This window comes from Loxodonta africana, chromosome 12, assembly GCF_030014295.1.
Source record: "Loxodonta africana isolate mLoxAfr1 chromosome 12, mLoxAfr1.hap2, whole genome shotgun sequence".
Lineage (NCBI taxonomy): Eukaryota > Metazoa > Chordata > Mammalia > Proboscidea > Elephantidae > Loxodonta > Loxodonta africana.
Genome location: NC_087353.1, coordinates 230899 through 246801, shown reverse-complemented (window position 1 = coordinate 246801; position 15903 = coordinate 230899). Strand labels below are relative to the sequence as shown.

General features: G+C 36.2%; 1 protein-coding gene across 3 annotated transcripts in view; it reads left to right on the top strand.

Annotated features, from left to right (window-relative positions):
• The window catches only part of AGPAT5 (1-acylglycerol-3-phosphate O-acyltransferase 5), a 107872-nt gene that overhangs the window by 23463 nt on the left and 68506 nt on the right, over nucleotides 1-15903 (top strand). For all 3 annotated transcript variants that reach the window (XR_010323532.1, XM_064294937.1, XM_064294938.1), the window contains exons 2-4: nucleotides 386-455; nucleotides 6749-6864; nucleotides 12908-12997. Coding sequence is in view for 2 of the 3 variants with exons in the window: in XM_064294937.1 (XP_064151007.1) it covers nucleotides 386-455; nucleotides 6749-6864; nucleotides 12908-12997 (276 nt within the window). In the remaining variant the exon portion in view is untranslated. The remainder of the gene's footprint in view (nucleotides 1-385; nucleotides 456-6748; nucleotides 6865-12907; nucleotides 12998-15903) is intronic.

Here is a 15903-nt window from a genome sequence, read left to right as displayed (position 1 = left end):
AGTAAAATGTATGTCGTAAATTTTGCATTATGTCTCATCGTGTACATCTGTCTCTGACATTTGACTGTAGCCTCTTTGAAGGAAGATTTCTCTTATGAACAGTGTTTTATACACTATGAGCATTCAACAAATGCTTGTTGTATTTTTGTCATGAGGATATTGATATTCTACTTGATGATCATTAACCTGCCCTATACTTTTTTTTTTTTATACTTACCCAGTTTATATACATGTGCCATTTATGGTCTCTGAGACGCCTCACAGAAATCTAAATTTCGTTAATCATGGATGGAAATATTCACAACATCATAATTTTCTCAACTTTTGAAATTGTCTTCTTTTGTATATTACATGTCAAAGTAGTGTTTCTTGTTTTATCTTTTAGATATTGCTGTATGGAGATTTGCCAAAAGACAAGGAAAATATAATATATTTATCAAATCATCAAAGCACAGGTTTGTATTTCATTTGCATGTAACCTCGGTTTTTCTGCAAAAGATATATAGCATTCAAAATAATATTCTTACATATCTAAATGTTCTTTTATGGAAACGTGAATTTTCTATGCAGGTATTCTAACCTTTTGTGTGTGTGATTTTATTTTTTGGAAAGTAAAGAATATTAAAACCGTGAATTTTTCTGGACTTAACCTTGTCTCTCTGTTGGGTATAAATAAGTTATTTTCTTTTTCTCCTGTTTCTTAGGATAGCTCCTTAAATAGTTTGTACATTCTTTCTTTTATATTTGTAGAATTACTTTGTAAGTTGTGTTTCTAGAAATGGAAATGGTAGGTCAGAGTGTATATACATTTTATGTTTTCAATTTTTAACTGCAGAAAAGTTGTACCTGTATGTACTAGTATGTGAGTACTCATTTCATAAACACAGTATTAATTTCAAATGTCTGCAGTTACTTTTGCTTCTTCCTTAATATTCTTTAAGTCTAGCTTACTGTTCTTCTGTCCAAGGAATCACAGAAGACTTTGATCTTGGATGTCGTACAATATTTACTTTAAATTAGGTTAAGGTACTTCTTTTAAACCTTTTATTTTTAAGGTAATTATAGACTTGGGAATTTGCAAAAACAGTGCATAACGTTCCTAGTTTCCCTGAGGGTGACATCTTATATAACTGTGTTATAATACCAAAACCAGGGAATTGACATTCATTAAGATACTTGTTAGTTCTCCAGATAATTCAGTCAAAAAAAACCCACTTCATGTCTTATTTCAAATCTGCTTTTGATGCATACTTTTAAAATTCCATATTTACCACCTTAAAAAATACAGTACCTAGAAGCAAAAAGCTAAAAACAACCTGATCGATGGTAATATTCTTAATGGAAAATCTCTTTTGTCTGTGGCTTACCTTCATCATCCTCCCTTCAACTGTCTCTTCGTGATTCTATTTTTATTCAGGATAGCACAGTATTTAGAAAGGTATACCATAGGTAAGGTCCTGAGTGGCGCCAATGGTTAGCACTCATCTACTAACCTAGTGGCACAATGGAAGAAAGGCCTGGTAACCTGCTTTCGTAAGGATTATAGCCAACAAAACCCAATGGGGCAGTTCTGTTCTGTAACACATGGGGTCACCATGAATCAAAATCGACTTGATGGCAACAGGTTTGTGGGGTTTTTGTTTTGTTTTGTTTTGTTTTTTGGTTTTTATACCATAGGTAAGGAATGGAAAAGTTGAAATGTGTTTTTCTCAATTAGTTACTATTACATTGAGTTTTGTAGGACAAAAGTTGAAGCTACAAGGGGTTGATGGGGATTTTTATGTATTTGTGTATTTCCCAGCTTTATTAACATGACTGGCTGAGGCTATTTGATGTAATTACATTTGACTTTAGCCAAAAATAGCAGAACAATGCTCATGGTTGGTGTCTGCTTATAATCCTGGCTGATAAGCCGTTTAACTTCTTCGTGTATTTTGATTGTTTCTCCAGGCTCATTGGCCTTTTTTTTTTTTAATTACTACTAACATAATCCTGCTTATTCCTGTCCTGCCACTGACGTAATAGGGTTCGAATATCCAAGTTAAAAGGTATTTTGGGCTCCAGGCAGGAATTGACTTATAATAGCTTTGAGTTCCCCAGATTTCCTTCATATTGACCAACTGGTTAATTTCATATAGAGCTTTCTTTCTGTAACAGGATTTCTTAAAATTCTGTGTTCCATGTTCTGCCAACTTTTCTTTTTACAAGTTTCATTGAAAGTTTGAGGGAAGAAAAAATGCGTTTTTATGTTTAACCAAACATGGTTATATTGTGGCCTAGAATGCATTTCCAACTTATTTTTAAAAAGCAAATAAACTCACTGCCGTCAAGTCGATGCCGACTCATAGCGACCCGTGTATCTTAAAAAATAATTATTCCAAGAAGATAAGCCAAATCTGTTATTTAGCTTTGTACCCCAAATACGTCCCAAGGTGTACTTTAGCCTGAGAACCATACACTTAGTTCTCAGAACTTGTTCAGAGTTTGTTTACTTTTCCATTAAGTGTAGTTATAACAAGTTCTATTGTATGGTTCCAAAGACGTGGTTAGAAATAACATGTATTTGTCAGTAATTGTTAATCTGATTCAAATTAGAGGGAAGGGAATAGCAAGAGGCCCTCTACAGGAAGTTGTATACTTTAGAGAAAAGTGATAGTTGATGGATAACCCAGTAGCATAGGTATTTCAAAGTGATAGACATCACTGGAAGGGATCTTTTAAGGTAGGGGGAGAAATCTTGTAGGCACACACTATTTAAAGGGACCCATGATAAAACATATATATCGTAATTATAACTCTTAAAAGCTAACTTGTAAACGGTAGTCTCTGATTGAGGTATTAAAACAAAAATCATATTAAGCCAGTAATAGAAATCGGTTGAAGTTTACTTAATATATGATTTGCAAAGTGGGATAACAAATGTTCCAAAGAGGAAAGAACTTCCAAAGATTCTTATATCCCATCTTATGGACACTGCCATAGAAATAGGGTAGAACAGTGTTTCTTTAATAACAACGTGCCCTAAACGCAGCTTCTAGGCTGACCTTGAAGCTTGCTTTTTGAAACTGACTACATATAGATAATTCTTGAAAAGAACATAATGTCCAAGGCAGAAGAGTCTTTACTACTTAGCTAGACTGTTGTTTGACTTCGAGGTGGCTTTTAGGAGACCAGTTCCTTCAAGACTCAAGGTTCAAGGATCATCTCAGGCAACAGCTTCGGTGGGTTACTCCCTCCAACCTCCACAGAACCTTGGAATCTGGACTCCGTGAAAATTAAAACCTGTATCTCAGAAGATATACACAGTAATTGAGAAAATATTTATCCAAAAATGTTAATTTTTAATGTTTAAATAGTTAAATATCCTTTGAGTTATTTTACTGTCTAGAAATTCTAACTTCTAAAGAATTTCACACAGCTGAAAGCTAATCATCCTATAATCTTATGGAAAACGGTCCCCTCTGCTTAAAACTTCATGGTTACTCCTTTAATTTTCCAGGTTTTATTTCCCACAGTTTTTTTTTAAACATTTTCCTCATAAAACTAATTCACTCCTTTTCTTATTTCTGTGGTCCAGAATACCCTTCTGATTTTAGGGATATGTTCTTTTCACAGACTCTTAGCAATTTGTTTTTCAAGTATTGCAGCCTCCCAGTTCATCCATTGTAGATACTCTTGGTGTTCCTCAAGCTGAAAGAACTGAAGAAAAAATTCAAGCCTCAAGTTGTAATAGTGAAGGATTCTGTGGGGAAAATATTAAACGACACAGGAAGCATCAAAAGAAGATGGAAAGAATACACAGAATCATACCAAAAAGAATTAGTCAGTGTTCAGTCATTTCAAGAGGTAGCATATGATCCGGAACCGGTGGTACTGAAGGAAGAAGTCCAAGCTGCTTTGAAGTCACTGGGGAAAAACCAGGCTCCAGGAATTGACAGAATATCAATTGAGATGTTTCAACAAATGGATGCAGCGCTGGAGGTGCTCACTCATCTGTGCCAAGAAATTTGAAAGACAGCTACCTGGCCAACCAACTGGAAGAGTTCCGTATTTATGCCTATTCCCAAGAAAGGTGATCCCACCGAATCCAGAAATTATCAAATAATATCATTAATACCAACGCATGCAAAATTTTGCTGAAGATATTCAAAAGCCGCTGCAGCGGTGTATCAACAGGGAACTGCCAGAAACTCAGGCCAGATTCAGAAGAGGATATGGAACCAGGGACATCATTGCTGATGTCAGATGGATCCTGGCTGAAAGCAGAGAATACCAGAAAGATGTTTAACTGTATTTTATTGACTATGCAAAGGCATTCGACTGTGTGGATCATAACAAATTATGGATAATGTCGCAAAGAATGGGAATTCCAGAACACTTAATTGTGCTCATGAGGGACCTGTACATAGATCAAGAGGCAGTTGTTTGAATAGAACAAGGGGATACTAAGTGGTTTAAAGTCAGGAAGGGTGTACGTCAGGGTTGTATCCTTTCACCATACCTATTCAGGCTGTGTGCTGAGCAAATAATCCGAGAAACTGGACTATATGAAGAAGAACAGGGCTACAGGATTGGACGGAGACTCATTAACAACCTGCATTATGCAGATGACACAACCTTGCTTGCTGAAAGTGAAGAGGACTTGAAGTACTTACTAATGAAGATCAAAGACCACAGCCTTCAGTATGGATTACACCTCAACATAAAGAAAACAAAAATTCTCACAACTGAACCAATAAGCCGCATCATGATAAACGGAGAAAAGACTGAAGTTGTCAAGGATTTCATTTTACTTGGATCCACAGTCAACATCCATGGAAACAGCAGTGAAGAAATCAAAAGACACATTGCATTGGGAAAACCTGCTCCCAGGGGACCTCTTTAAAGTGTTGAAAAGCAAAGACGTCACCTTGAAGACTAAGGTGTGCCTGACCCAAGCCATGGTATTTTCAATCACATCGTATACATGTGAAAACTGGACAGTGAATAAGGAAGACCGAAGAAGAATTAACGACTTTGAATTGTGGTGTTGGCGAAGAATATTGAATATACCATGGACTGCCAGAAGAACGAATAAACCTGTCTTGGAAGAAGTACAACCAGAATGCTCCTTAGAAGCAAGGATGGCCAGACCGTGTCTCACATACTTTAGACATGTCAGGAAGGATCAGTCCCTGGAGAAGGACATCATGCTTGGTAAAGTGGAGGGTTAGCGGAAAAGAGGAAGACCCTCAATGAGGTGGATTGACACAGTGGCTGCAACAATGGGCTAAAGCATAATGATTATAAGAATGGTGCAGGATGGGGCAGTGTTTCGTTCTGTGGTATGTAGGGTGACTATGAGTCAGAACTGACTCAACAGCACCTAACAACAGCAACAAGATACTAAAAAATTCTCCTTCAAGTTTCATTTTTATCAACTTCATTCTCATCTAGAGATTGGGTAGTTGGCAGCCCTTTCAAATCCAAATCTCTCTGATCTTCACGACCCTTTACTGTTTGCCGTCTTAATTTCATTTTATTGTCTTTTATTCTATTTAAACTATCTCCTCTGTTTTACAACCTCTACACACATTTTGACAGGAGCCCTGGTGGTGCAACAGTTAAGCACTCGCTGCTGTCTGAAAGGCTGGCGATTCAAACCTACCCAGCAGCTCCATGGGAGAAAGACCTGAGGATCTGCTCCCATAAAGAATATACCCCGTCTGTCATATGGAGGCTCTATGGGTCAGACTGTACTCAAGGCCGTCTGTCATATGGAGGCTCTATGGGTCAGACTGTACTCAAGGCCGTCTGTCATATGGAGGCACTATGGGTCAGACTGTACTCAAGGCCATCTGTCATATGGAGGCTCTATGGGTCAGACTGTACTCAAGGCTGTCTGTCATATGGAGGCTCTATGGGTCAGACTGTACTCAAGGCCGTCTGTCATATGGAGGCTCTATGGGTCAGACTGTACTCAAGGCCGTCTGTCATATGGAGGCTCTATGGGTCAGACTGTACTCAAGGGCACACAGCAAAGAGCATGTTTTGCCGGTTCCTGTTTCTTTGTTTTGGCGAGGACCGCTCCCTCTGTTTGGAATTTCTTCTTTTGTTTGAAAGCTCAACTAATTTCTTCTAGGAAATTTTTGTTCTTATTATCAGCTCATGCCTTCTTATTCTTTTTTGCTGAAGTTTTACAACGTATATATAGATTATAATTACTAGCAGCCCGTGTGCATGTTCTTTGGTTATCTGAGAAACATATTATCTGCTTAGCACAATTTTAAGCTTCTTAAGACCTTTGTTTTGAATGTTGTCGTAATATTGTATCCTAAAACTGACTAAAAGGATGAAGTATTTGCCTCTAGTTGAGTGTATTAGTATACATGGCTTGCTTAGTTGTGCGGATTTCATTTTGTTACTTTTTGCTTATAATTTCCTCTTTTTCTTTAAAAAAGAAAACTTGTTTATGTCTTCTAGATTTAAGAAGTAGACAAGCTTGTGTCTCGTTCATGCTGCTTTTGGGTTACTTGGTGCTTTGTGACTTTTTATCCTTTAAGTAAAAAGCCCTTCCAGAAATGCAAATAAACATGTAGTTTTTAAATATCTGGGGGTAATTTAAAATAATTTTTAACATTCTAATTACAGTATTTTAGAAGTGTATTCCTAATACAATACTATGAAGAAGCTTTGTGTCCTCTGAAGGAATACTGAAGCTCACGTAAGAGGCGTTTATGCACTGCTTCGTGTGGTTCTCTCTTTACAGTGGACTGGATCATCGCTGACATTTTGGCCATCAGGCAGAACGCTCTTGGACATGTACGCTATGTGCTAAAAGATGGATTAAAATGGCTTCCACTCTATGGGTGTTATTTTTCTAAGGTGATCTTTTCCATATTTTTTTCTTTATATATTGTAATCTATAAGAAAGTTTTATATTTAACAATTTAACTTGCCTTTTACACAAATGTATAATTTTTTGGTTTACTAGCCTATTCTAAATTGAAGTAACTTTATTTGGTATTTTTAATAGCTGTATTTTTATGTATATGTTTGATTACTCATTTAAATTGCAGAGATGCAAATGTACAAAAGTGTACAGATAGAACATTTAAAGGCTTAGAATTCGATAGATGATTACCTTAAGAAACTAATGATAAAAGAAGTAATTATGATAAAACTAATGATAAATGATAAAACTAATGATGAAAGTACAAGTAATGACCTGTAAGATATAAAAGGAGCCCTGGTGGCGCAGTAGTTAAAAGCGCCGCCGCTGACCAAGAAACCTACAATTCAGGTCACACCAGCTATCTGTGGAAACCTTACGGGACAGTGCTGCTCTGACCTGTAGGGTCACTGTGCGTCAGAATTGACCAAAGAGCAGCGGGGTTTTTTAAGGTATTTAAAAAAAAAAAAAATAGTGAGCTATATATGTAAAGTGCTTAAATGTCAAGCACATAATATTTAATACATAATTTCCCAAGATGCCTTTTAAAATGATACAGTGAAACCTGTGAGAACCAGAACTTGACTGGACTGCCTTGTCTTTCTGGATCTCTCAAGTTTTCCACCTTTGACAGGGTGCAGCCTTACCACTTTTCTGTTGCCCAGCCTAGTGGAAAATCTATGAGTTTTCCTTCTCTGAGGAGTTTCCACCTTACAGAGGTTCCATCTTTTGCAGGTTTTATTGTATGATAGCCTTCAGGTCAGAAACTGCACATAACGTGCTCTTTTATGTTAAGAGGAAGATTATTAGCATTTTTCTACACTTTCGGAATGTGTAAAATTATCTGAATATAATTTTAAAAAATAAGTGAAATTTGTATGGTAGTCATGCTTTTTATAAGACTTTGAAAATCAATTAAAGAAGAAAGGCTAAAATTATGGTGAACGCTCAAAATATATAAATTTAAAAGACATCTCATGAACAGGAGAGACCACTACCACCAATTCATCTTATTCATCATTGTTTGTCATGTTTAAATTAGGGTACTTGAATGCTTATTTCCTTTTTTCTCCTGTTTTGAGTGTTTTAAAGGAAAATGGAATTCGTATGTATCTTTATGAAAACTATTTTAAGCTACTGAGTACTAAATAAAAATGGCATAGATTATTAAGCTGTGAACTTTATGTCAAGAAGTTAATTTTTCATTTGAAAAGACTTGTTTTTCACACTTAATTTGTATGAAGCAAAAATGCTTTTTACAAAAAGTTATTTATAAAGGGACATTTGTATTTCTTGTAACTGTTGTATGTGTAAATCACTAGGTATTTTATATGTATAGAAAATGCATATAAACATATAGGTATTTAGAAAACCAAACATTTGTAAGCTATGAGTTTGTGAACAGTGTAAGTTGTAGTTTAGCTTCAGATTACGTAACAGTTCTACTTGCTGCAAGAAAACACAGGAGTCTCGGTGAGCTGATTGTTGTCGTCGTTGTTTAAGTTAGGTAGAGAACTTCTGTTCATAAAGCCCTGTGAGGATAACTGGAGATACTCCTCACAGCTATTTTTGACGTCTCGCTTAATCACTGATGTTATTTATAACCATGCATCTGTTTTATTCTTGTGCCATAAAGCTTGATGGTGTTTTAAGTAGATCACAATTGAGTGTTAAATAATATATGAATTAAGAATGATATTCTTGTCTTCAGAGAAAGGGATACTCTTACACTAGTAATATTTAAAACAGAATATTCTGGTCTTTATTAGTCCTTTCTATAAAAGGATGAACATAACCATAAAGTTTAAATGATTCGATAGCAAATATAATTAAGGAAACAAGGAAGGCTTGACATTTTAAAGTAGTAGAAGAAATGTATTTTGTCTTAGACTTTGTTGCTTCAGTGCCATGATCCAAGAACTCCAATGGAGTAAAGTTTTTGACGTGGAGGGAAGAGTATTTATGAATAGATTCTGTAACATTTTGGAATTCTAAAAGGGATGATGGAATAAGATGCCAAAAGCACCTTTTGGATAAGAAGGCAGTTTACACCCCAGAATCCCAGCCAGGTGCTTTATTTCTCAATTTCCTTTTTTCCCCTTCATTTCCATTTTACTAGGATCCTTTCTGTCTCTCCTCTCCTTGACCCTCTCAAACCCAAGACAAGACTGGGTAATGATTTTATGAGAATTACCTCAGAGTGTAACTCTTTAAGTATAACTCAGAGAGCCACATGAGCACAGGAACTCTGTAAGATTATAAAAAAAAATTATAATGGTTTTTATTATTGTCCCTGTCAGCTCTCATTTTTTTGCATTTAAGAATTAAATTAGATCTTTTTCTAAGGATAAAGGTCTCAGACCAACTTCAGAAGTTTTTTAATTACCCATTTTACTAATTTAAGATTAAGCTAAACCTTTTATGATTACTCTGTAATAATCCTAACCCAAAGCCAAAACAAAACCTGTTGCCATTGAGTAGATTTTGACTCACAGTGACTAAAGGACAGAGTAGAACTACCTCATAGGGGTCCAAGGCTGTAATCTTTACGGAAGCAGACTGCTGCATCTTTCTCCCATGGAGCGGCTGTTGAGTTCGTACCGCCATCCTTTTGGTTAGCAGCTGAGTGCTTAATCTCTGCACCACCAGGGCCCCTTTAGTAATCCTAGAGGCTCCTAAAGCTGATCGGAGCTTTAGCCAGGGGAATTTTGTAGCTTGATTTGTGCCCGACTGCCCACAAAGTGTAACATCAAGGGCCCAGCGAATTTTACTTCAGTGTTTGAACGAAATTCCCTGTCCTTTATTCACCTGGGAGAGAGGATCAAAACATGGTGAGTGTGCTCACGATCTACCCAAACTCCTAGTGTTGGTGAGAGGCACTGATGGGCTGTGATGAAATTAAAATAGAATTGGCAACTACAACTTTCAATCAACAAAGATACTTCTTTATGGGTGTAGTCCCCACCCCCAAAGTCACAGCTGAGCCCTATGTTTCAACTTCCGAAACTTCTCTCAAATCCTTTACTTCTATTTCAGTACTCTTAACACTCTGATTATCAGCTTCCTCGTTTATTACATTAGCTTCCTAAATGGTCTTTCTACTTCCAGATTTTTTCTTCCCTGAAAATTTTCTTTTTCTCTTTTTTCATTGCTTCCCAAACCAAAAATTTAGTCAATCCACTTACCTGCTGAAAATTTTATGTCTTCCACCTTCATAAAATCCAAATCCCCTTGCTTATCATTCATCTACCTTTCTAGCCTAAGTGTAGTTCTCACCCGCACATGCTTGATTCGAGCTAAAGGTAAATGCCTTTTCTACTTTTTCCTTAACGGTCCAGTTTAGGTGCCATCATGAAATCCTGAGTCTGGCAAGTTACTCCTTCCTCTACCCTACTTTTGTTTTTGATTGTCTTTACTCCAGTCTCTTGGTTAGCAGCTGTAGATCTTAACCACTGCATCACCAGGGTATCCATCTTTACTCTAGCCCTTACCAGATTCTTTCTATATTATACTTGTGTACATATCTGGCTTCCCTAGGAATCTGTAAGTTCCTTAGGGAAAGATACTTCGTCTTCGTTTCTGTAACTTCTGTATATCTCTGTATGAGAAAACTCTCTCTCTCTCTTTTTTTTTAATTAAAATAGACTTTAATAAGAAAGTTAAATGACAGGAAGGAAATAGTACAGAAAGAATAGTCGTGATACCTCTAAAAACTTGAAGAAGTGTTACATTAGAATATGTACATTCTGTGGTCTTTATTTTTTAAAAGTTGATGAAAAATAAATTTATCCTCATCATTCATTTCTTTATTTCGGTGGAAGTGACATAAATTCTACAGAATACTTTGAGTTTCTTTTCTGCACTCAGTTAGCCAGCTCACTGGATGTGGGACCATGACTAGAAGTCAAAGCCACTGAGCTTCCTTGCCTGTACACTGTGCATCTTCATGCTTTCTTCCGTTCTCTCTTCATCCATTTACTTTTACTCCCTGCTGCATTCTTAAGACAAAATCAAACTCAGTCAATTTATTTTTAGGTGAGTTCAAATTAGTACCAAAAAACCAAACCAAACCCATTGCCATTGAGTCGATTCCAAGTCATAGTGCCCCTGTAAAACCCGTTGCCGTCGAGTCAATTGCGATTCATATAGGGCACGGTAAAACTGCCCCATAGAGTTTCCAAGGAGCATCTGGGGGATTGAAACTGCCAACCTTTTGGTTAGCAGCCAGACTGTTAACCACTGCACCACCAAGGCTCCAGGAACACAAATAATACACTGACTTGATGCAAAGTTTTAATGAAGTGTATTTAGAAGTTTAAAGTTAATTTGTTTTTTTTTAAAAATTAAAAATAGCCTTTTTTATATATGAATTTTATTTTTTTGGTGAAAATATATACAGCAAAACATACACTAATTCAATGACTTCTGCGTGTGTAATTCGGTTACACTGATTCCATTCTTCAGTAGCGCGGCCATTCTTGTTGTCCTTTTCTAAATTATTCTACCACCATTAAGATAACCTCACAACCCCTGAGCGTCTCATCTAACCTTTTGAGTTGCTGTTGTCAGTTCGATCTCAAATAGATAATTCTTTAAAAGAGCACAGGGCTCAAGGCAGACATTCTTTGCTTATTAAGTTAAACTATTCTTTGGTTTAAAGATGACTTCAGGGGATAGTTTTGGTTTAAGGTTTAAAGATTATTTCAGGGAGTGGTTTCAGAGCTTTTAGTCCCAAAGGATCCAAAAAGTCTGGATTCCATGAGAATTTGAGATTCTTTTCCACATTTTTCTCCCTTTTGGTCAGGATTCCTCTCTGGAATCTTTGATCAAAACTTCCTGCAGTGGTTGCCAGGCACCATCCAGTTCTGGTCTCATGGCAGAGGAGGCAGTTGTACATGGAGGAAGTAGACATGCATTACAGTTCCTCCTCCTCTTCCTGTCTCTCCTTCTTCCTCTGCTGCTCCAGGCGAATAGAGACCAATAAAAAAAATTTCTTTATTGATTTTTTTGATACTTTATCTTTTAGAGCAGTTTTATGTTTACTGAAAAATTTCAAAGCAAGTACAGAGAATGCCCATGTACCCTTTCTCCCTTCTGTACACCATTTTTTTCTATTATTAATATCTTGATTTAGTGTGGTACATTTATTACAATTGATAAACTGGTGTCAATACATATTATTTTTAACTGAAGTCCATAGTTTGCATTAGGGTTCACTCTCAGTTTTGTACAGTCTTGTGGGTTTTGACAAATGCCTAATGCCATGTATTCGCCGTTCCAGTATCACACAGAGTGGTTTCACAACCCTTAAAACACCCTGTGATCCACCTGCTTCATCCCTCCCCACCCCAGGCCCCTAGAGATTAACTTAATTTCTACAAAAGTGCCACATAAATATCTGTAAACCACCCAAAAACCAGAGAAGAACTGCCCCATAGAGTTTCCAAGGAGCGCCTAGGTGGATTTGAACTGCCGACCTCTTGGTTAGCAGCCGTAGCACTTAACCACTACGCCACCAGGGTTTCCGTAAATATCTGTAGCTGGGTCAGTATTTCAGATCCCTAAAGATTTTGAGTATTGATGTTTTAAGGACACTTTTTAGTGGTTTCTATAATAAGCCAGTGGAAGCATTGTGAGCTAAGATCTATCCAGTTGATCAAATTTTCTATTTTAAAAAATGTATTTTTAAGAAAGAAAGCATTTTAACTGCCTATGAAAGTAAGTGTTACTACATAGAATATGAACTCAGTGTTGTATTTTTCAATACAATGTAGCAATGCAGTTTTATTTGAATTATGTTGAAACAGGGTAATTCTTGTTCTTTATATGTTAATATTTGAATGTATTAAATATTGTTTAAATTTTAAAGTGTAGTTTTATTCATTCTTTTGGAGTAAAGTTGCCTTTTTAACTATGGCCATTGGATATTTTAAAAGTAAATGCTTTTTTTCCTCATTTTTTCTTTTTATGTGATAGCATGGAGGAATCTATGTAAAACGAAGTGCCAAATTTAATGAAAAAGAAATGAGAAACAAGCTGCAGAGCCACGTGGATGCAGGAACTCCAGTAAGACTGTGCTTCATTTTTATTATTATCCTTATCAACTCTCATTCTTTCCATTTGAGGATTAATTTAAAATTTAAGGATTTCTCCGAAAATATATTATTTCATGTATAATAAATAATTCAGAGTTTTTTTTTTTGCAACAAAATCCCTCTAAATATAGGTAAGAAGCTCTTTTTGGCCGTCAGAACAATTGTTGCAGTGATTAAATCCTTTGCTGGTGGTTGTCAGTGTTGACATTAAAGAGGAATAAAAAGAACATCTGGTGTCTTCTAGTTTGTAAATAGAAACAGAGCTGCACCTGTGACCTGACACTTCAGCGGCCTTATGAGCTCCTCCAACTCTGGTCTCTGTGGTGTCAGATGTAGCTTTGGAAGAAGCAGCCCTCTTTTCTGTCAGTATACATTTGGATTTCTTATATGTAATGATTATTTCATAGGCCAAAAAAGTATGAATATTCACAATCATTCAGATTCTTTTTATAAATAATTATTTTATAAAACTTTGCTCCAAAAAAAAGGGAATCTCAATTTGCTATTTGAAGAATGCCAGTTGCTGCCAAATGCCTTTTTCCCGTGATCTGTCCTAGGACAAAGCGACGAAATTGTGATGGTTACTTGTGTTGTATCAGTGCATGCAAGTTTTTCTGTTCTCTCACGCAGAAACTTTATTCATGTGTCCAGGTTCTTTTCTTTTTTCTCTCTGGTCTTCTCTCTCCTTCACCATGTTGCCTGCTCCTCCCTCCTTCCTCCTTTCTCTTCCTACCTCTTCTCTCTCCTCTCTCCTCCTCCCTCTGCTTTCATTTCCCCGTCTCCTTACCTGGGCTCATAGGTGGTAGCCAGAGCTCATATTTAAAGAAAACTTTTCCACAGTCAGATGGTGAAGTGCCCTAAAATTAATGTTTTTTATTTATAAACATTTTCTAACTTTCACATTATGAAATTACATCCCCTGTGGGGATGACTTGGAGTAGAATGCAGTGAGATAAACAATGTCCTTTATCCTGTTAAAGCTTATCCTTGAGGACAGAGCATGATGTTTGATTGGGTCTGTTTAGTTTGAAATAACTTCAGAAAATTGGGCAGAATTGAGGTTATTGTTGGTGTGTAAAAAGATCCCCATAAAATATAATATATTGGCAATATGTGTGTCTACTTTCTTTTAAAAAGTATTTAAAATTCAAAAAACATTAGTTTATACTTTGAAGGGTCCATGTCACTTCTGTCCTTCATCCGTCTACTTACCTCCAACCACAGACAACGACTGTTTTTGTGTATTTTTTGGGGGCATTGTATATGTCAGAAAAAAATCATAGTTCCTTTTTACATAAGCATCAGTGTTCTGTACATACTTTTTTCACTGTTTTTTTTTTAGTGAATACAGTTGAGATTTTTCATGTTAATATCCATAAAAAGTTCATTTACATTTTTTAAAATGGCCCTGTAGTATTCTGTTAATCTACTGTATTTAACCAGTCCCTTACTGAAGGACATTTAGGTTGTTGCCAAACTTTTTTAACATCCTTCTCAAGGTATAATTTAAATACTATAAAATTCATTCATTTTAAGTGTACTATTCAGTGATTTTTACTAAATTTATAGTTGTCCAACCACCATCACAACCTAGCTTCAGAACATTTCCATGACCTCAAAAAAAATCCTGCACACCTGTTTGTAGCCAGCCTTTGTTTCTACCCCAGACAACTGCTAATCTGCTTTCTACCTCTATAGATTGCCTTTTTTTTGGACATTTTATATAGATGGGATTCTGCAATATATAGTCTTTTTTTTGTCTAGCTTCTTTCATTAGCATAACGCTTTTGAGGTTAATCCATTTTGTGCGTTTATCAGCTGTTCACTCCTTTTTATTACTGAATTGTGTTCTGTTGTATGGATATACCACATTTTGTTTATCCATTCACCAGTTAATGGACATTGGGGTCGTTTCTGCTTTTTGATTGTGACAGATGACGCTGCTACGTACATTTGTGTGTACGCATCTGTGTTCTTACTTCTTTTGGATAGGCATGTACCCGCGTGTGTAATTGCTGGATCATATGGTAAAATTATTTTTAAGAAACTGCTGAACTGTTTTCTAAAGTGTCTGTACCATTTTACATTCCCACCAGCAATGTACAGGGTTCCAGTCTGCCCGCATCCTCACCAGCGTTTGTCTTTTCAGTATGGCTGTCCAGGTTCTCCAGCATGATTTGTTGAAGAGAGTGTTTGTTCTCCACTGAATTGTCTCAGCACCTTTTCAGAACTGACCTGGATTCATTTCTGGACACACTCCTCTTTTCCACTGATGCCAGTGCCATGTTGTCTTGGTTAATGTAGCTTTATAGGTGAAATCTTGAAATCAGGGCATCTAAGTTCTCTAACTATGTTCTTTGTCAAAATTGTTTTGGCCATTTTAAGTCCTTTGTGTTTTCATATAAATTTCAAGTTTAGCTCGTCAGTTTCTACAAAAAGTCTGCTGTGGTTTGCATTGAGTAAAACCTATAGATCCATTTGGGGAGAATTTGTATTAAACAGCATTGAGTCTTCCAACCCATGGAGGAATCTTTTTCCATTCACTGAGGTCTTTTAAAATTATTCTCAGTAATGTTTTGTAGTTTTCAGTGTACAGGTCTTATATATATTTTGTTATATTTACCTCTTAAGTGTTTCATATATTTTTAATGCTATTGTAAGTGGGCTTTTTTGTTTTAAATTTCAGTTTCTAATTGCTCATTGTTAGGATATAGAAGTAAAATGGATTGTTGTATATTGATCCTGTACCCTGTAATCTTGTAAATAAACTTACAAGCTCTGATAGGTTTTTTAGATTCTTTAGGATTTTCTATATAGATGACCATGTTTTAGGAATCAGGACAGTCTTACTTCTTCCTTTCTAATTGCATTCCTTTT